This window comes from Pleurodeles waltl, chromosome 3_1, assembly GCF_031143425.1.
Source record: "Pleurodeles waltl isolate 20211129_DDA chromosome 3_1, aPleWal1.hap1.20221129, whole genome shotgun sequence".
NCBI lineage: Eukaryota > Metazoa > Chordata > Amphibia > Caudata > Salamandridae > Pleurodeles > Pleurodeles waltl.
Window position 1 is genome coordinate 667,313,514 of NC_090440.1, and position 21,475 is coordinate 667,334,988.

The 21,475-nt window shown below is 45.0% G+C and overlaps 1 protein-coding gene across 1 annotated transcript in view; it reads right to left on the reverse strand.

Annotated features, from left to right (window-relative positions):
- PSMD13 (proteasome 26S subunit, non-ATPase 13) overlaps positions 1–21,475 on the reverse strand; it is a 157,689-nt gene that overhangs the window by 132,004 nt on the left and 4,210 nt on the right. Inside the window, exons 2-6 of the mRNA XM_069223211.1 lie at positions 20,511–20,589; positions 15,920–15,954; positions 15,775–15,830; positions 15,177–15,220; positions 14,495–14,581 (exon numbers count right to left, since the gene is read on the reverse strand). Of these exons, the coding sequence (XP_069079312.1) occupies positions 14,495–14,581; positions 15,177–15,220; positions 15,775–15,830; positions 15,920–15,954; positions 20,511–20,589 (301 nt within the window). The remainder of the gene's footprint in view (positions 1–14,494; positions 14,582–15,176; positions 15,221–15,774; positions 15,831–15,919; positions 15,955–20,510; positions 20,590–21,475) is intronic.

Here is a 21,475-nt window from a genome sequence, read left to right on the forward strand (position 1 = left end):
TTTAGGAGATAATTCACTCTCATTGCTAAACCGTATCTTTGCTGAGGTTCGACAATGTAACCAGTGAAGCGGGTCTATCAATGCCTTTTCTATGCTCATGCCCTCCATTGTGTCGAAAGCACACTGGATCCATATAAGCCAGGAGTAGAGAACGTTTCTTTTCCTTGAACAATTTATCAGTGTTAAGGTGTACGTTAAGGCACTGGTCCACGGTGCCCAGCCCAGGACGAAACCCAAACTGCCCATCAGACAGTACCTTATTCTCCAGTGCCTATTCCTCGAGCCTAAAAAGTCTCACCCTACCCAAAATCATGATTGTGCTATCAAGCAAGGAAATCGGGTAAGAACATCAGGGAAGACTCCTGGCACCATTCTTTAAGATTGGGACAACTACTGCTTTCTGCCAAGTTGGGATGGGTGGACCTGCAATAGCAGCTCTCAAGACATTTGTAATTAGGGGGATCCAAAGTGAGAGATTGTCTTTAAACAGGTCCACAGGGAATCCATCTGGCCCGGGCGTTTTACCTACAGAACTGTTATTAACTGCCTGAACCACATCTTTTACATCAAATGATTCACTTAGGTGAATGGCAGCATCTTGGTCAGAGGTTCTCTGTTTCAGTGCCATTTCACATTGATCCTGGTAAATTGAGACACAAATCTTGGCATAATGATTGACCCATGCTTGTACTTGAATTACCATTTCTATCTGGGGCTTGCCGTAGCTTGAAAAGAAAGGGAGTTTAACTACTTTCCAGAAGGCGCTACTGGCTCATCTTTCCTGCAGATTCCAGATCGTCCTATGCTTTGTTCCTGATTGTTGTCTTACTTGCTGCCACTCTTTACAAATCTGTCTAGCTGAGATTTCTTTATTCTCATCAGTTAGGCACACTCCTAAAGTGGATTTAAGAAGTTTGTGAGCTAGGGAGCAGGTGCGATTAAATCAATCAAAATTAAAACGGTGTTAAACTAGGACATTTACGTGTTAAGGAGTATGTGTGGGTTATAAGATGTGAGTCTTCCCCCTGTTGGGAGCCTAAAGTAAGTGCCTGCTGATTCATACTCACAAAGTAATGCATAAATTGATCTTTATTAACCTTGTCCCACTTATTTCGAACCCCTTCTTGCATCAGAAATCAATAACCCTGGTTAAAACTTGAGCATCCTTATCAACGAGGGTAATACTGAGCTATACGGTGAGCAGGTCACAGTAACATACACAACTTACAATCACCTTAGACTCTTTCAAAATAGGAACAAGATCTGAAGAGAATATCACAAAATCAAGGTCACTACAATTGCCAATTCCTTTATAAGACTGGGGTAGCTTAACATAGGGTAGCTTATAGCTGAATGCAAATACCAATCTTTTAGATAACATTATCCTATTCAATGCATCCCCATATGCGGGATTTCTAAAATGTGTCAACTCTGAACCTATAACATCCTGAAAGTCACAAGTCATGGAAATTTTAAGATTGCAAGTTATAAAGTGCCCTCATAGAACCAGGTCCTCTTTTTTTCCCCCTCAAAGTCATGCAAATGAGTCACAAGGTCATCAACATCCTTAGTTACAGTGAGATGAAACATATTGTGGTGGGTGCGTGGCTTCGCAGAGCAGCAAGATGGCCACTCTTTACAGGGCTCTGCCAGGCAGACTTCCAATCCAGCATTAATCCAGCATCTACGGGGAATCCCAACATCAGCACTCGCTAGCACAGGCGTTCCTGTCTGTGCCGTTGTCTCTCTCTGATTTGGTCTTCTGCAAGGTGTCCTGCAGGGGTGAGAGGCGGCCGGCCCGGGCCTGACGGGGAGTGTTACCGCGGACCAAGGACCTGCCGAAGATCGCCCAGCCATCAGGCACAGCTGAGGGCTGCTCCTGTGCATCTGAGAGCTCGATCGGGACATAGTCGTTGGCCGTGGCTCCCGTTCGTGCCTGGGGACCGCTGTGAGAGCATGCATCCAGCTTTCATGGCAGCCTGTGTGCTGTGGTGGCCGGTGCTGCAGCTTGTGTGCTGTGGCGGGTCCAGGGGCGACTAGTGTTATCCCACCAGCTTGCGACCGGAGCCACTGCCTCATGCTGGGACATGAAATAATGCCCCGGAGTGGTGGTTTTGGAACTACAGACCTTCTGTACATTCCCCTACCTCAAGACTATGTGGGGACATGCGGCCCTATAGCCTTCAGCACCCCGCTGAGGTGGGGGTCTGGGTGGGGGGTGGTGCTTTTTTGGTCATATTACTCCCTTGGCCTGCACGGACCTGTGAGTCTGACAGGGCCTTTGATGCGGCCCGTGCCAGGAGAGGGACTTTGGACACCTCATCACTAGCAGGTGAGCCACAGCCCCATGCTATACTGACTTTCATAACAGGCTTTAGGCCCTGCCACCACATTTGCCTGCTTCTTTGCAGGCCACTGCCTCACGTTCAGCCTAGCTCCGATGCTGCGGGGGCAAGTGAGAGACATCTAGCTTGCTGTGACGGGATGTGGCTAGCGGTCGCCACCCCTACGCCATCCTCTAATTTACATTGACTCTGGGTGACTTACGACACTCCTTCATAGATCCCTGCCAGCTGCGCTGTACCATTCATGTTAATCACCGGGCGGGGCTGATATTAGCCTATAAATGCTGTCTCAAAAATCCCGCTGCCCCGGACAGCGTGCCTACTCCTCCTTACACCTTGGATAGCGCAAACAATCACTCTGCCAGATCGCTTATTCTTCTTCTACCCTATATCTTGTCACCCCGCAGAACCGTGGGACAGGGGGACTGCCAGATCCCCGCATCATGGCAGTTCATCAGTCATGGGATCCATGATATTTCTCTCTCAGACTCGAAGTATCTTACAGTCACCCACTGTACGCCGAAGGCTGCCTGCAAACTGGTTGCAGACTCGGTGGTTGAGCCTCCTCGTGCCCCCTTAAGCATTTATTCCCCCATGGTATGGCAGGGCTCCTCAACCCTCTTCATTGGGCGGCACTACACATTCCTGAATATCCATCTCCTGCAGCCAGGGATCGCTGACTTGGTTACCCTCACCAGAGACACTGTTCAAAGCGTGCCACTCCACTACCACAACCCCGCTTGCTGTTTATCTACTCCACCAGCAACTAAAGCCTTCCCCATGGTGTAAAGAAATGGCTCCCTGTCGCAGTTACCCCCCACTTTTTGCCTGATACTGACTTGACTGAGAAGTGTGCTGGGACCCTGCTAACCAGGCCCCAGCACCAGTGTTCTTTCACCTAAAATGTACCATTGTCTCCACAATTGGCACAACCCTGGCACCCAGGTAAGTCCCTTGTAACTGGTACCCCTGGTACCAAGGGCCCTGATGCCAGGGAAGGTCTCTAAGGGCTGCAGCATGTCTTATGCCACCCTAGGGACCCCTCACTCAGCACAGACACACTGCTTGCCAGCTTGTGTGTGCTGGTGGGGAGAAAATGACTAAGTCGACATGGCACTCCCCTCAGGGTGCCATGCCAACCTCACACTGCCTATGGCATAGTTAAGTCACCCCTCTAACAGGCCTTACAGCCCTAAGGCAGGGTGCACTATACCACAGGTGAGGGCATAGGTGCATGAGCACTATGCCTCTACAGTGTCTAAGCAAAACCTTAGACATTGTAAGTGCAGGGTAGCCATAAGAGTATATGGTCTGGGAGTCTGTCAAAAACTAACTCCACAGCTCCATAATGGCTACACTGAATACTGGGAAGTTTAGTATCAAACTTCTCAGAATAATAAACCCACACTGATGCCAGTGTTGGATTTATTAAAAAATGCAAACAGAGGGCATCTTAGAGATACCCCCTGTATTTTACCCAATTGTTCAGTGCAGGACTGACTGGTCTCTGCCAGCCTGCTGCTGAGAGACGAGTTTCTGACCCCATGCGGTGAGAGCCTTTGTGCTCTCTGAGGACAGAAACAAAGCCTGCTCTGGGTGGAGGTGCTTCACACCTCCCCCCTGCAGGAACTGTAACACCTAGCAGTGAGCTTCAAAGGCTCAAGCTTCGTGTTACAATGCCCCAGGGCACTCCAGCTAGTGGAGATGCCCGCCTCCTGGACCCAGCCCCCACCCAGCCCCCACTTTTGGCGGCAAGTCCAGGAGAGATAATGAGAAAAACAAGGAGGAGTCACTGGCCAGTCAGGACAGCCCCTAAGGTGTCCTGAGCTGAGGTGACTCTGACTTTTAGAAATCCTCCATCTTGTAGAAGGAGGATTCCCCCAATAGGGATAGGAATGTGACCCCCTCCCCTTGGGAGGAGGCACAAAGAGGGTGTACCCACCCTCAGGGCTAGTAGCCATTGGCTACTAACCCTCCAGACCTAAACACGCCTGTAAGGAAATGCCTCCTTGGCATGGTTACCCCCTGACTTTTTGCCTTTGCTGATGCTATGTTTTGAATTGAAAGTGTGCTGAGGCCTGCTAACCAGGCCCCAGCACCAGTGTTCTTTCCCGAACCTGTACTTTTGTATCCACAATTGGCACACCCTGGCATCCAGGTAAGTCCCTTATAACTGGTACCTCTGGTACCAAGGGCCCTGATGCCAGGGAAGGTCTCTAAGGGCTGCAGCATGTCTTATGCCACCCTGGAGACCCCTCACTCAGCACAGACACACTGCTTGCCAGCTTGTGTGTGCTGGTGAGAACAAAATGAGTAAGTCAACATGGCACTCCCCTCAGGGTGCCATGCCAGCCTCACACTGCCTATGCAGTATAGATAAGTCACCCCTCTAGCAGGCCTTACAGCCCTAAGGCAGGGTGCACTACACCATAGGTGAGGGCACCAGTGCATGAGCACTGTGCCCCTACAGTGTCTAAGCAAAACCTTAGACATTGTAAGTGCAGGGTAGCCATAAGAGTATATGGTCTGGGAGTTTGTCAAACACGAACTCCACAGCACCATAATGGCTACACTGAAAACTGGGAAGTTTGGTATCAAACTTCTCAGCACAATAAATGCACACTGATGCCAGTGTACATTTTATTGTGAAATACACCCCAGAGGGCACCTTAGAGGTGCCCCCTGAAACCTTAACCGACTATCTGTGTAGGCTGACTGGTTCCAGCAGCCTGCCACACTAGAGACATGTTGCTGGCCCCATGGGGAGAGTGCCTTTGTCACTCTGAGGCCAGTAACAAAGCCTGCACTGGGTGGAGATACTAACACCTCCCCCAGGCAGGAGCTGTAACACCTGGCGGTGAGCCTCAAAGGCTCACCCCTTTGTTCCAGCACCGCAGGACACTCCACCTAGTGGAGTTGCCCGCCCCCTCTGGCCACGGCCCCCACTTTTGGCGGCAAGGCCGGAGAAAATAATGAGAAAAACAAGGAGGAGTCACTGGCCAGTCAGGACAGCCCCTAAGGTGTCCTGAGCTGAAGTGACTAACTTTTAGAAATCCTCCATCTTGCAGATGGAGGATTCCCCCAATAGGATTAGAGATGTGACCCCCTCCCCTTGGGAGGAGGCACAAAGAGGGTGTACCCACCCTCAGGGCTAGTAGCCATTGGCTACTAACCCCCCAGACCTAAACACACCCTTAAATTTAGTATTTAAGGGCTTCCCTGAACCTAAGAATTTGGATTCCTCAAACTACAAGAAGAAGAGGACTGCTGAGCTGAAAACCCCCTGCAGAAGAAGAACAGAAGACACCAACTGCTTTGGCCCCAGTCTTACTGGCCTGTCTCCTGCCTTCCAAAGAAACCTGCTCCAGCGACGCTTTCCAAAGGACCAGCGACCTCTGAATCCTCAGAGGACTGCCCTGCTTCAAGACAGACAAGAAACTCCTGAGGACAGCGGCACTGCTCCAAAAGAACTGCAACTTTGTTACAGAGGAGCAGATTTAAAGACCCCTGCAAATCCCCGCAAGAAGCATGAGACTTGCAACACTGCACCCGGCGACCCGGACTCGACTGGTGGAGAACCAACACCTCAGGGAGGACCCTCCGGCGACTCCGAGACCGTGAGTAACCAAAGTTGTCCCCCCTGAGCCCCCACAGCGACACCTGCAGAGGGAATCCCGAGGCTCCCCCTGACCGCGACTGCCTGAACTCTAATTTCCCGACGGCTGGAAAAGACACTGCACCCGCAGCCCCCAGCACCTGAAGGATCGTAACTTCTGTGCAGGAGTGACCCCCAGGAGGCCCTCTCCCTTGCCCAGGTGGTGGCTACCCCGAGGAGGCCCCCCCTTGCCTGCCTGCACCGCTGAAGAGACCCCTTGGTCTCCCATTGAAACCTACAGAGAACCCGACGCTTGTTTGCACACTGCACCCGGCCGCCCCCGCGCTGCTGAGGGTGTACTTTCTGTGTGGACTTGTCCCCCCCCCGGTGCCCTACAAAACCCCCTGGTCTGCCCTCCGAAGACGCAGGTACTTACCTGCTGGCAGACTGGAACCGGGGCACCCCCTTCTCTCCATTGAAGCCTATGTGTTTTGGGCACCTCTTTGACCTCTGCACCTGACCGGCTCTGAGCTGCTGGTGTGGTGACTTTGGGGTTGCTCTGAACCCCCAACGGTGGGCTACCTTGGACCCAAAACTGAGACCTGTAAGTGATTTACTTACCTGCTAAAAATAACAATACTTTACCTCCCCCAGGAACTGTGAAAATTGCACTATGTCCACTTTTAAAACAGCTATTTGTGTTTTAAGTGAAAAGTATATATGCTACTGTAATTATTCAAAGTTCCTAAAGTACTTACCTGCAATACCTTTCAAATGAGATATTACATGTAGAATTTGAACCTGTGGTTCTTAAAATAAACTAAGAAAATATATTTTTCTATAACAAAACCTATTGGCTGGATTTGTCTCCGAGTGTGTGTTCCTCATTTATTGCCTGTGTGTATGTACAACAAATGCTTAACACTACTCCTTGGATAAGCCTACTGCTCGACCACACTACCACAAAATAGAGCATTAGTATTATCTCTTTTTGCCACTATCTTACCTCTAAGGGTAACCCTTGGACTCTGTGCATGCTATTCCTTACCTTGAAATAGCACATACAGAGCCAACTTCCTACAACGCCCTTAAATTTAGTATTTAAGGGCTCCCCTGAACCTAAGAATTTAGATTCCTGCAAACTACAAGAAGAAGAGGACTGCTGAGCTGAAAGACCCCTGCAGAAGAAGAAAAGAAGACACCAACTGCTTTGGCCCCAGACCTACCGGCCTGTCTCCTGCCTTCTAAAGAAACCTGCTCCAGCGACGCTTTCCCCAGGACCAGCGACCTCTGAATCCTCAGAGGACTGCCCTGCTTCAAGAAAGACAAGAAACTCCCGAGGACAGCGGCACTGCTCCAAAAAGACTGCAACTTTGTTACAGAGGAGCAGATTTAAAGACCCCTGCAAATCCCCGCAAGAAGCGTGAGACTTGCAACACTGCACCCGGCGACCCCGACTCGACTGGTGGAGAACCAACACCTCAGGGAGGACCCTCCGGCGACTCAGAGACCGTGAGTAACCAAAGTGGTCCCCCCTGAGCCCTCACAGCGACGCCTGCAGAGGGAATCCCAAGGCTCCCCCCTGACCGCGACTGCCTGACTCTAAAATCCCGACGGCTGGAAAAGACCCTGCACCCGCAGCCCCCAGCATCTGAAGGAACGGAACTTCAGTGCAGGAGTGACCCCCAGGAGGCCCTCTCCCTTGCCTAGGTGGTGGCTACCCCGAGGAGCCCCCCCTTGCCTGCATCGCTGAAGAGACCCCTTGGTATCCCATTGAAAACCATTGGAAACCCGACGCGTGTTTGCACACTGCACCCGGCCGCCCCCGCGCTGCTGAGGGTGTGCTTTTTGTGCTGACCTGTGTCCCCCCCGGTGCCCTACAAAACCCCCCTGGTCTGCCCTCCGAAGACGCGGGTACTTACCTGCTGGCAGACTGGAACCGGGGCACCCCCTTCTCTCCATTGAAGCCTATGTGTTTTGGGCACCTCTTTGACCTCTGCACCTGACCGGCCCTGAGCTGCTGGTGTGGTAACTTTGGGGTTGCTCTGAACCCCCAACGGTGGGCTACCTTGGACCCCAAAACTGAACCCTGTAGGTGGGTTACTTACCTGCAAAAGCTAACAATACTTTACCTCCCCCAGGAACTGTGAAAATTGCACTGTGTCCACTTTTAAAACAGCTATTTGTGTTTTATGTAAAAAAGTATATATGCTACTGTGATTATTCAAAGTTCCTAAAGTACTTACCTGCAATACCTATCACATGAGATATTACATGTAGAATTTGAACCTGTGGTTCTTAAAATAAACTAAGAAAATATATTTTTCTATAACAAAACCTATTGGCTGGATTTGTCTCTGAGTGTGTGTTCCTCATTTATTGCCTGTGTGTATGTACAACAAATGCTTAACACTACTCCTTTGATAAGCCTACTGCTCGACCACACTACCACAAAATAGAGCATTAGTATTATCTCTTTTTGCCACTATCCTACCTCTAAGGGGAACCCTTGGACTCTGTGCATACTATTCCTTACTTTGAAATAGTACATACAGAGCCAACTTCCTACACATGGGGAAACACGACTCCAAACAATTGAAACTCTCCTTCGAGGGCAGACGCCTTATCCGTCAAGTGGAGACAGGCCAGAGCTCGGAGTCTAGTGTAGATCACTCGGAGGCCGAAGGATCCTAGGACCATGACCTCAGAGAGCTACTCAGAGATGTCAGGTCACGCATCAAAACAACAGACACTAAGCCGGACTTGTTCACTAATTGTTTAGATCACATCAAGCAACTCGCTGACAAACATGAGAACCGGATGGATCAACTGGAAAACTGAGTCTCGTACGCAAATGACCACCAGGCAGAATCTAAGGAACACCTGCTACGCAGGGAAAAGGTTCTTGACCTCATCGAAGCTAAGAATGAGAACCTAAAGGCAAGATCACATCGAAATAACCTCTGGATAACTGGAATTCCCAAATCTACTGTAATCTCCAAAATGTAGGACTTCATCAAGACCATATTGTGGGACCTTTTTGGTGAAGGTTTGTCTGCAATCTTCATAGTTGATAATGACCACGGCTCTCTTGGCCCTCGACCGCACCTTCTCACCCCATAGTCTCCGGCCTATTGAACTATTGTGACCGCAATATTGTCCTGCGACTGGCGAAAGAAAGCGGTGTGAGCCAATATCAAGGCAACAACATATACCTTTATCCAGTCTTTACACTGATGGTACATGTGGCCCGCTGTGACTTTTATGCCTGCCAAGAAAATTCTCCAAAAGGTGGCCATATCTTATGCCCTCCCGTACCCAGCCAAGCTGAGAATCTCCCTCAAAGGCAAACCTAATTTCTTCACAGATGCAAAATGTGCTTTGAAGTTCGCCAAACACGCCGCCAAGGTCTACCGGTTACCTAGGAGCTTGCCTAGCGCTACTGGAGAGTCCCATCTTAGCAACAATCAGGCCTCGAGAAATCTATTTCCCCCAGTCCCAATGCCAAATTGGAATTTATCAGATCAAGCTAAATTTAGAACCCACTTGCATGTTCTGGCAAGCTGACAAAGAACAGGTGTTCTGTTCACTCAAATTGAAGGAGTAATAAAATGCCTTTAAATATTCTTATCTTGTCACATTTGCTGTAGGTGCAGAGAAAGAGGTAAGAATTCAGGTTACTTCTTTGACTGCAGAGGTCCAGGATTCTGTAAAGTGAACTATCGGACCTGCTATACAGAGTGTGAAATGAAAGGCTACAGGGTGTCATTTTTTTTCTAACACACAACATTTAAATAGCTAATAAGTCAACTGTACAAACACTTTAAAATAGATTTCAGTAGTTGTGAAAGCCCATTGTTTTGTACTTCTGTAGGATTTAAACAACATTTAATGGGATGAAAGCAAATCAGAACACTACATGGTTATGTGCAAATGATAAATATTTCCTGAAATTCAATTTTCACAGATCATTTTTAATACACAATATAGTTTTATCAGTAAAGCTGAAAGTTTTTGGCCATTTGAATGTGCAATTTACTGTCTGTAAATGACAGTATGCTACCACATCATGCTTTAGTAATGTATTTATTAAAAGTGAGGGTTAAAATATGAACTGAGAAACACTCCTCCTGCCCTGCTCTTGTGGCAATGCTATTAGTAAATCAAGAGGCAAGTCGGGGATCATGTGTACTCTAAATGTGGGCTAGATTTTTATTATACATGGAGCAAACGTTTATTTAATCAAACAAATGTGTTTTTGTACATCAGAAATGCTTAACTCACATATTTGAAGGTGCACTCATATGTAAGAATTAAGAAAAAGGCGGCTCTGTAAAATATTTGCCTAGGATTACACAATTTGAGACCAGTTTACGGGTCAAGTACATTTTAGCTACATCTAGTAGATTATTCAAGTTACTCGACCTGCAGGTCTAATAAGATCTTTCGAGGCCCGACAATGACTGACCCTCGGCTACCTTAAGCCACTGTTGCCCTCCGCACCACTCACAACTAATGGGGTGCCTAGTTCTTTCACAGATACTACTTGTCTATATTTTGCAATGTGCCTCATACTCAGTCTAGACACTGAAGTTTCCTCACACAAAGTGCTGGCAATCACCCTTCTGCTTCTGTACTGCTTGCCCCTTTTTACTCCTAGTTCGGCCACCCTACTTAAATGGTAGGGCTGTATGCCTGGTGTTTCCCTGCCCTTCTGGGATGATTCACGATACTGCTCTCTTCTTGGAGGGGTTTGTTGGGAGGTGGGTGGAGAAGGGCATCTCAACCTAGTTTTGAAGCTGGTGTGGGTGGGGGGAGTGGAACGGGTCAAGTTTGCTATGTTTTGGTTTTGTTCTTTAGTTTTTCCCTTGCCCTCCAGGTACTGCATCATACTCTCCATATCTCTGTCGAAGCCTGCTCATCATGCACTACAATGCATAGGCTTTTCATGCACATCACCCCTCCTCTGCAATTCACATGCCACTCTAACTTGTATTACTTGGAACATTTGAGGTCTCAAAGACCCGAAGAAAGGCTCGCCTCGTCCATGCCTATCTCACTTTCTCTGCACCTTCATGTGACACCACCTCATGCACTTTGGGTTGCGGTTTTCTGTGAGGAGAACCGCAAAAAAAAAAAAAAAAATCAGAGATTATTTCATGAACAATGTTGTCGGGTACACCGCCTCCACGGCACCCTGACTGAGAGGTCCCTTTTAGGGTATAGACTTTAAGGCTGCACGGGGACGCTGGCTCGTCGTTCTGTCAGGATTTTCAGGCTCCACCCCTTAAAGTGAACCGAACGGTTAGGATGGCGCCACTGACAAATGTTAGCTAGGTCGTATTGTCCTCTGTGCTCTGGGAGGCATTCAAAGTTGTGATAAGGAGTGCATGTATTGCAAAACAATGTGGTTTTAATGGCAATTCAGGGGTCCTTATCTCATGTTCAATATTATATGCAGACTCAAGAATGACAATATTTTCATACCAAAGACCTTGATAGGCTGAGCTATATCTGCAACAAAATGTCAGAGTTTCAGGAGGAAGCCCTCTGTGAGATCCACTTCTTGAGCTGTGACTCCCAGGCTAGACGATACGGGGAGGGCGATAGAGCAGGCAAGACCCTAGTGGGTCTGCTGCAGTAACCCCATGCGCCTAGCTATGTTACTGAACTCCTAGACTCTGACTCCAAACCAGTCTTCCACACCAGCACTACTGGACGGGATGTTCTCTTGTTACACTCAGCTCTATACAACCATTCCGATTCTTGGCCTATCCGAACTATCCAGGTACTTCAACACCACACAATTGCTCTGTCCTCGCCCACTAGACTCCTCGTCCACCCCCACCAGATCCCAACCTCGCCTTTCATCAAGGAAGAAATCGAGCAAGTTATTAACACCCTTTCGGGAGATAAGGTGCCCGGACTTGATAAAATCGCCACATCCTTTTACAAGGACAAACATGAACAGGGAGAAAATCCATTGATTAAGAAGCAGAGGACTGAGATGGACAGGAAAGCCACTGTAAGCAAAAGCCTGACCCAAAATCCAGTGGCGGCTCCTCCGTTTGGGTGAAGGAGTGTCTCCCCTCCCCCGCCAGTAGCGGCAGCTGCAAAACCTTTTAAAGAAAACAATAATAAACTATGTTTATTATTGTTTTCTTTGAATGGGACAGGGCCACGGGGGTGACGTGCACTAAGGGGGGGTGCTAACAGTGTATGTGTGTTTGGCCGGCCGTCTCGGGCCAGCCAGACCCACATGCGCTGTAGGCTCTCTCCAGCTCTCCCCGCCCGCGGGACGCTACTGCCAAAATTCAACCTATGTATTGTATTGCACAAAATAGGCATTTAACAACAGAAAACTTAACCTAGGCCCAAACACCTGCAGAACAGCATGCAACGTCACCTCCCCATTTGTCCCAATCACTTCCACAGTTTATTTTTCTGAAGCTTCTGCATACCCTGAGACTGCAATCTGAGGTAGGAATACAAACATATAGGACAGTTTCTCAGATTGCCAATAAATGCATTAACTTATAAACCCAACTTTTTCAAAAATTGGGGGACAAGTATTTGCCATTTTCTGCAATATATATTTGGTCTGTCCCAAATCATACTAATGCCAATAATTTTCTAAAACAAATACTGCTGATCCATGAGCTGAAAGCAAGAGTAAAGTTTTCTGCACCCCATACCTCTGGAAATATTTCTGAGATTCTTAAAAAAAAAAAAAAAGAGGCACTGATTCGCCAAGGCTCAAGGGCATCTGGTCTAATTTAAAATAATCCACCTCTTAACAAGTGGTTCTATAATCAAATAAGCAAATTAATCCATGACTCAAACCCCCCTTTTGAAGACACGAAAGGCTACGGAGAACAAAGACAATAGAGACCGTCATCCAATAGGTGAAGGAAGAAGGTAACTCTTGGTCTGTTTTTCTTGACCACCACACATCATGGTCCCTTCCGCAATTGCTCTACTTCATGGAGGTAATGATCTCCCTCCTGGAGATCTTGGATAGATGTATTGAAACTAATGTTGCTGATTTTAGAATTCCAAGAACAACTAAGATAACATTCCACTTGGCAAGACAAATCTGTTAACCTAAGTTTAAATAGAGCACTAAGAGTTTAGATTCTCTCACTTGTGCAGACCCTCTAGATGGCTTTTGTACCTTTCAACCAGCAAGTCTGAAGCGCATTCTAATAATTTCGATGAGAAGGGCCTGGTTTTACCAATATAAATACATGGATCTCCAGTACCAATCTATTGTCCCTTATTTTCCATCACAAATTGTTACACATTCACCTCGTACTCAGTTCCGTAGTTATAGTCCAGGGGTGGCAGTCTAAATACAATGGAAAAAAAGAATTATTTATACTTTCCTTACGGGCAATCAATTATTTGCTTTCTTTCTACTGTTTTGGGGATTTGTATCAATCCAATACCTGCTTGGTCTCGAACAGCCTTGAGGTTTAGTCTGGTGGGCAAGACACCTTTATTTCTCCAGAATGGCAACTGCTTGAGTTTATCCTCTTGGTTAAATCTGTATAAGGCTTTATTTTCAAACCCTCTGTCAGTGGTACCCGACTGCTGCTGTATTTGGTGCTTTGGTCATTCGCAATGTCATGCTCCTAATGTTATTTGGTAAAGCATTAGTCTTATTGTTCTGTTTTTCATAAGCTTTTAGTGGGATGATGGCCATATGGGGGAGGAAGAGGGAGCAAGAGTTTGAGAAATCAGATTGGTGAAAGAGTGATAACCTGACCTAAAGGGAAAGAGGGGAAGACGAGCGAAAACAAATCGAAAATACACACAACTGGCTGAGGGTATTGAAAGAAGGCAAGGCAGATGCAACCTGTACAGAATGGAGGCTGAGGAGGTGACAAGGGAACATAACCTGAAATATGAGGCCACGTGGTCCAATTTCCAAATCCAGTGGTTATGGGTTCTCTTTTTGAGTCCAATGTGAATTTCAGACTCTGGGGGCACCTCAATACCACCCCATCCCACTAGGTCACAAGACTACATTAATTCAGCTCTCCAACCTGGGTTGGTGCATGGATAAGCTCACCAACTCTCCATTTCAAACACCAAAGTTAATGGATGGGCTATTACATCCTTCCTAGGAAGCTTTTTATAAATAACATTTATTTGCATTTGCCACCCAAACTGATCCTAATGCGGTGTACTGACTCCATCCTTTTATATGGCATTCCTGCTTGGAATGTTAGGCGCTTGCTTCTAATAAAGAAAAATAATCTGAGACCTGCACTGAAATTTAAAAGCAAAATTTTTTTTTACAGTTCCTGGCTCAGACTTGCGCTTCCAAAAGATCACCCATCAAAGAACCAGAAATTAAAAAACATCTCAGTTGTTTGGTTAGTATAGAATTCAGTGACCATACATGTAGGTTTTTGTTGCATTGAGAAAGAGTTCAACACCAACTGTGCATTGCTTCAATGAATAGCATCACACTCCAGCAGCAGACAGTGCGCATCTGTTTCACAGAGATTTCAGCTAGCAGCCACCATATAATCCAAATCTTACTCACTTTTGTGGTCTGCAGGTCCCCGATATTCAACTTTAAGGCCCCAATGGCAGTTTTACAAAGAATGACAGCCTCATCGCTGCTTTTCACCTTGAAATGGAAAAAATTGCAAAGTGACAAAAGGCACTCAGTATGTTCCATACTAAGTCAGATTATGCCCACGACACCACACATTCCGTATCCATTAAAAGAGACATATCAAACAAAACACAAGAGCTGCAGCAGTCAAAAGGCATTATAAAAGAAATAAAAATGGTCAAAGTCGTAATGCTGGCATTACAAAGAACACATAAAAATAACATTTAATGTTTTCTTTCATTTCCTCTTTGAAATCCTATGTGTTAACAACAGTCTATTATCACAGAGCCCCTTTTCTTAAGCTCACATTGGAGGGAAAGCCAGGGACATATTACACAGGGCAGCAATGAGAATAGCCTAACTGCTAAGAGAGTTCAAATCAGGCACCATAGTGTGTCTGGCATGAACCACATTCATGCATATGCATCCTTATGGAATCTAAAGGTCAAAAACCTACTTGCGCATGTCTATAAAACGAACTGCAAACTTATACACAACCACACACTCCATATAAATACACACACACACAAACATACATAGTAAATTTTATTATTTTTAAGTATACAAATACACATCACTGTTCTCAATATTAGAACTTATAACTAACTTTTTCACGAGTTTTTTCCAGAAAGGTGAGGGCCTCTGCAGGGTCTAGATTGAGAAAATAAAGAATAAACATGGTCAACACATTTCTACAGCAGTTTAGTTTCTTGAAGTGTTAACCACCATTACTCAGCACTACTGATTGAGTAACCTCACTTTCTTCCACAAGAGGAGGTAACAAGTTGAGGCAGACCAGAAGAGTAACTATTTCTCACCAAGTTCGGGGAGCATTAAAAGTGGACAAAATTACATACATAAGTAGGTAGGTGGGGGTTTGTGAGAGAAAAGGAGACAGAAAAAGAGAAAGTTAAAGAAAGAATGAAGAGAAAGCGAGAGAAGATTCTGTTCATAGGGTAAGCGTGTCTCTAGGGAGACGTAAAGTGGGTGCCACATTAATACAGAAATAACTGCACACAGAGAATTGAGTGCACTAAGGTTCTGGGCTTGGCGTAGCAGTTTAAAGATTAATGCCCCAGAGCTATACATTACACAATACTTAAAGAAAAAGGTACCTATTTCTGACAGAACACCGACTACTGCTCTAGTAAGAGGTCACAAAGAAGAACTTATGGAAAAAATGTTGTCACAGTCCACAGACTCACCAGTCATCTGTCGCACCACATGGAGAATGATTTCAACCAGCGACAGAGGATTCACCCTGTTATTTAGAAAAAGTTAATGTCAATCAACAATTTTAACAACAGACTTTTAAAACTATGGCCATATAAATTGCAGTGACTTCCTTACCTGTGCTCAAAGTCATTGATAAAATTCTCATATAGCTGTAAAATAAGGAGGAGAATGGTCAGCGCATGAGGCTTCGACAGAGAAACACACAACCTGACTTATGACTTTCTCTCTGTGTTGAGCTGCAGAAACACGATGCATAGGTGACTTTAGGCATGTGCAGCTTCCCAGGCCATAAATCATTTATGCCACACAGAAAGCAGAATAACTTTTTCCACCCACATTCACCCATTTTCTGGAGGCCACAGTTTACAGGCATTGGCAACAGAAAGAACTTGATTTGTACCTGACATTTTTATTATGGAATCAACTGCTGATACACTTAAACACAAAGCATAACCAATGCAAGAGCTACAATATGACACACTACGCAAAAAAGATGCAAGATGCTACATCGGTGTACAAAGCAGGCACCATAAATTAAAGATGCTATATACACAGATGCAAGATGCTGCACAGATCCACACAGGAAGCACAACATACAAAAGTTATTAAACTGGCCACTTATTTTATAAAGCAAAGCTCCAAGGAGCAGTAGAGCCCTTTACATACAGCATTTTTATTGTAGCGGGTGCATCTCAAAATAGGATGTACTGAACAAAGTATATTATGTTTTATTTTGGAAAACCAGAATGTTGTAGGGAATGGCGGGAAACATAATTAAGATTGTACTAAACAGTACAGCATAAGAATAGCTTTTATGCTACATTATACATATTTACAATTTCAAAATGAATAGGTAAGTTACCAAAACTCAAATTATGTTTTCTCGAGTGCTAAAACTGGTATTAATGTAAAGGTTTCCAATGTCTGCAAATTAAGACACTAACCTGCATCGCATCTCATTTCTAATCACCATGTGCATTCCACACAAAGAACATTAGATTAAGAATACTACACAGACATATCCGATATGCAAAATATAAGATACTACACTCCACACACTATGGCCAAAATACACGATATACTACATATGCTCATAAACCTAACCATAAGCCATGAGTATCACATACTCAATCCAAGTGACTCCCTCCCTCCACCTTGTACAACAGACAGAATGCAAATAAATACAGGTTATCTGGGCATAATAAGAGTCAAGGTATCACAGAGGAACCTGTGAACTGCGACTGATTTACAACCATTCACAAGTACAAAATGTTGAATGCACATAATAGCTGTACACTGTGCACAATGCAGACAAGATAGTACATGCAACTGCACAGCTCGTACAACAGATCAAATGTGCACCTTTCAAAACCTGTACAAAGAAGAAATAATCCAGCCCATGTCTGCAGTCAACCCTTGGCACTGACCACAGCTACATCATGACAAGTACAGTGGAATGGTATGGGTATAATATAAAAAAATCTGCTTTGTCAAGATTAAGGGAACCCTGAGTCTGCACCAATGAAAACGACTTCTGGTCTTGCCAGTTACTGGCCAGGAGCAAACAAATATCTTGTTATTATTTATTTGGTACCACAATTCAAACAACAAGGTTGCACATAGGTTATAGTAGACTAAAGCACTTGATTACAGATTCAGTAATATGGGAGAGTGAGACAGTCAAAGCAGAAACAGCACTTACAAAATGATGGAACATTTTTTAAGACTGCATAGAACATAAAGACAATTACTCTACATTTGAATTATCAAATAGAGGCAGCCCACGCTCCCGCCTTGGATCGTACCAAGCAGACCACCCGCAAGTACACTGAAAGCAAAGCATCTCTCAGTGAGATCCGCCAGTACTAGAAGTCCACAGAGATGATCATCTACAAACTGTCCTTTCAGTACCTACTACAAGAGACTGTGCAGGACTTCAAGACTGAGCTGCGCTTTCAGAAGTCATCTGTCATGGCCCTGCAGGACTCCAGAGAGGCCTATCTGATCTGGCTCTTCGAAGACACCAACCTGTGTATTATCCATGCCAAGAGGCCCACCATCATGCCCAAAGGCTCTTAAAGCCTGGAACAACCTGTTGTTACGCATCAGGCCTGCTGCCTCAATTCTTGATTCCAGCAAGAAGCCGAAGACTTGGCTCTTCAAATAGCTCCACTATCCAGGACAGGCCCACCCATGCTGCAACGCCAGGATACCTTTCCGGGTGATAGCATGAGATAGAAATACTGCATGGGTCCAATATAAGCCTCTGATGTAGGCACATGGTGAGGGTTTTTAATGTGTGAATATTTTGGAATGAATAAGAACTGAATGATGTTCTATGTAGATATTAACTTTATTTGACTTTACTAGTCCAGATTTAGCTAAATTTTACATTTTTACCACAAGCACGCACTTGCAGGGTCTTACTCATTGTTTAACCCTTGCAGAGTCACAAAAATGGGCAGATTTCCTGTTTCCCAGTGTAGGCTCTCTCTACACAACCATCTCCCAGACTGCTGCTTCTTAGGCAGCTCCCTTCTCGAAGAAACAAATCAGCCTTAGACCACAAGCAAATATGAACACAGTTCCCACCGCTAGCAATACTACCTGTCTGGGAACTGCCAGCTATCACCGTGGAACTGTGGACTAGATCCTCAAGAAAGTAGAGACGGGAGTCACAGTGAAGGGGGTAATCTCAGAAGACTACTGTCTTGACTTAGGATTTATCCTGGTGATCAGTAGTGAAAATATAGCAATAGTGAACTACAATAAAAATGGCCAGTGTCCCTCGCACAACAACATAGAATGCTGTGTCTGCTGCAGGAGGGCCATCTCCGACAAATTGCTTAACATGGCAGGTGCTTCCTGGACAGCCTTTTTTCATGTATTTCCCTTGCTCAATGCTATCTGAAAGTAATGATTGAAATACAAATTGTTGTGAATGGGATCTTCCCCTGTAAAAGTAAGCTCAGCACATTTTTTAATGTACTGCATCCAAGCAAGTTTAGAACCCAGCATTCGCCGGAATACTGTTGAACAAATTATTCCTGTAACCAGTCTACAATATAACTTTTTTTTTTCTTACCAGACCCAGCTAAACAAACGCTGCTGTTTGAGGTAAATGGCTCAAGACACTTGTGTCACAAGTTATAAACCAAAGAAACCCCTTTGATATGTACTTCGCTTTTTCAAGGCTAAACTGTAATCCTAAGAAAATGTATCCAAAACCAGGTACAAATTATACCAAAAATTCTGTCATATTATTCAGTCTTCTGCAGTGTGTCAGTCAGTAAGCATTAGAGCACACATATTATCACTGGACCAGCATATGCCCTAAATAACTTAGTCAGCATGTTTCCCTGCATTAATGACTTCAGCACATTTATCAGGACTAAAAATGTTTGAGGATCAATCATGCTAACGATAGTCATGATAGTAAAATCGGTGCTCACCACAAAATAGAAATGCAGTGATGACAGCTGTGATGGAATCAAACCTTCCAGCTCACATATGGAAGGCAAACGAAGGCCATTTGGGCGGTCTATAGTCTGGAGAGAGATCACCCATACATAAATGCAGCAAGTGAACAGATAACATTTATAAGCACACACATCCACCCCGGGGTAAAGCAAATACCGCGACACATCCCTTGACATTAAAGGATCTACAGAATCCCAGGAGGATTAGATGAAGCGAAGTGAGTATCAAAGTCTGCTGATAATAGTGTGCTTTAACAAAACATATGTTTGAACTAACAATGTTTGTTAATTGATAAAGTTAGACAAGAACATTTTCGATAGAACAGGAAGCCCTGAGACCAGTAATACTTCTAAATTGATTGTGGATACTGTGAGGAGTTCAATCCCGAGTTAAAGAACTATAATAAGAAGAGAAGCATGTAAGGAAAAGAGTCAGTACTTGGCCTCCGTTATTAATTCTGATAGTCAGCACCCAGTGCATTCAAACTGCAATATAATTCTTAAAGGAGTCTGAGAAAGTTAAAGTAGAACCAAGTCATAGTGAAGCCTACCTTTCACCAAATGAATAACTAAGGAAGCTCACCCATGCTATTCTCATGGTAGCGAGAACACCATGAACTACATGGACCTTTACACCAAGAACTCCTTGAAAAAACTTGCAAACAGATAAGACTATAGTAAGCCAATTCTCCTGATCCTCAATATGATTCAACCTCAACCCAGATCAAAGACCTATGGTGATGTCAGAGTCAATGAACAGCTGAAGTAAAGACTTGACAGGCCCTGGAAGCCACAGGAGAAACAGTGTGTCTGATATAAAAAGTGATATATTGCTGGAGTACAACTAGAAGGTAGGGCCTAATTCCGGGAGTGTGATCTAGTCCCAGACTACATCAACAACCCCTTCTACAGGCAAACATGCCCTCTGTCTGCATGCCATCATAAAGATTGGCTACAGGTAATTTTGTTTGCAGTGACCAGGTTTTCCCCTCCCAAATCTTTTCAAAGTTTTTAATACAATACAGCATGCCACTCAGTAAGAAAAGAAAAAAACACAGGTATCTGTAATTTTTCACATACAGCAACTGCAGTGACCAGATAACTCCTCACTTTATTCAATAGCTACTATGGGACATATGTGAATTCAATGTATGTCTTAAAGAAAACAATATGAAAGGTCACTGTATTCGTAGTCTGTTTCATCCTGCTGTTACTATAAAACTCACCTTGATGAGTCCATCGCCTTTGGCAAAGTGTGGGTCCTGCACAAACTCTAGCAGCAGCAGAGTCAGCTGGTGCCACAGTCTGAAATGATAAAAAGAAACAGTGAGTTCACAGCCACCAGTGAGGACCTTTGCAGACATAGTGAGCACACAGTGTTCAGGAATGGCCTCAGCAAACAGTCAGCAGCAAGCTCCATAGACTGCAACCACAAATCAACGGGAGGACCTCACAAAACACAAACTACAACACATCAAATACTGTTGAACTTACTCGATCATAACAGGATGCAAAATGCCTAAAATGATATCCAGGAACCATTGTTTGTGTTCAGAGCACAAGACGTCTTCCTGTCTTTATTGTACTCTGGACAAGTAGACAATCTGAGACTCTTTTGTGCAAACTTCGACCCCGCCTTCCCCTAGATAACATAACTTCATAGCATACGGTGCTACTGAAACAGGACTACTCTGTTATCTCCAATAATTTATTGACTTTACGTCTCTCTCTAGCCCGAAAACTGAAGGAAAGATGAGCCTATCAGCAGGGATTTTTCTGCATCGGACAAACAAAACCATGGCCTGCTTTCTTTAAGTCTGCCGAAATGGATGAAAATAGGTCTGTTTGGTTCCAGCAGAAGCTTTAGAGAAACAGCCGAACCACTAAAGTGGTTTTAGCTCTCCGAAATTTATCACCACAGAACAGAAACCATTAGATTTCAAGGAGGGAGATGCTGCATGCGTAATTAGTAAACTTTTAATGACAGAAATATGCTGCTGCTGTGACAAGGTTAGGCCATAAATAGGTTTCTCCAAATAACTACAGTTTTGCCAATGTAAGGGAGCAGGCCTTGACTTCTACTCATCCAGTTAATAAAAATGGTCCTAAAAAAACCTTGAAAAATTGTGACGAAATTTAAAGACAGACAGTTTTGGCAAATAATTGTGCATTTTTTTAACAAGATCTTTAT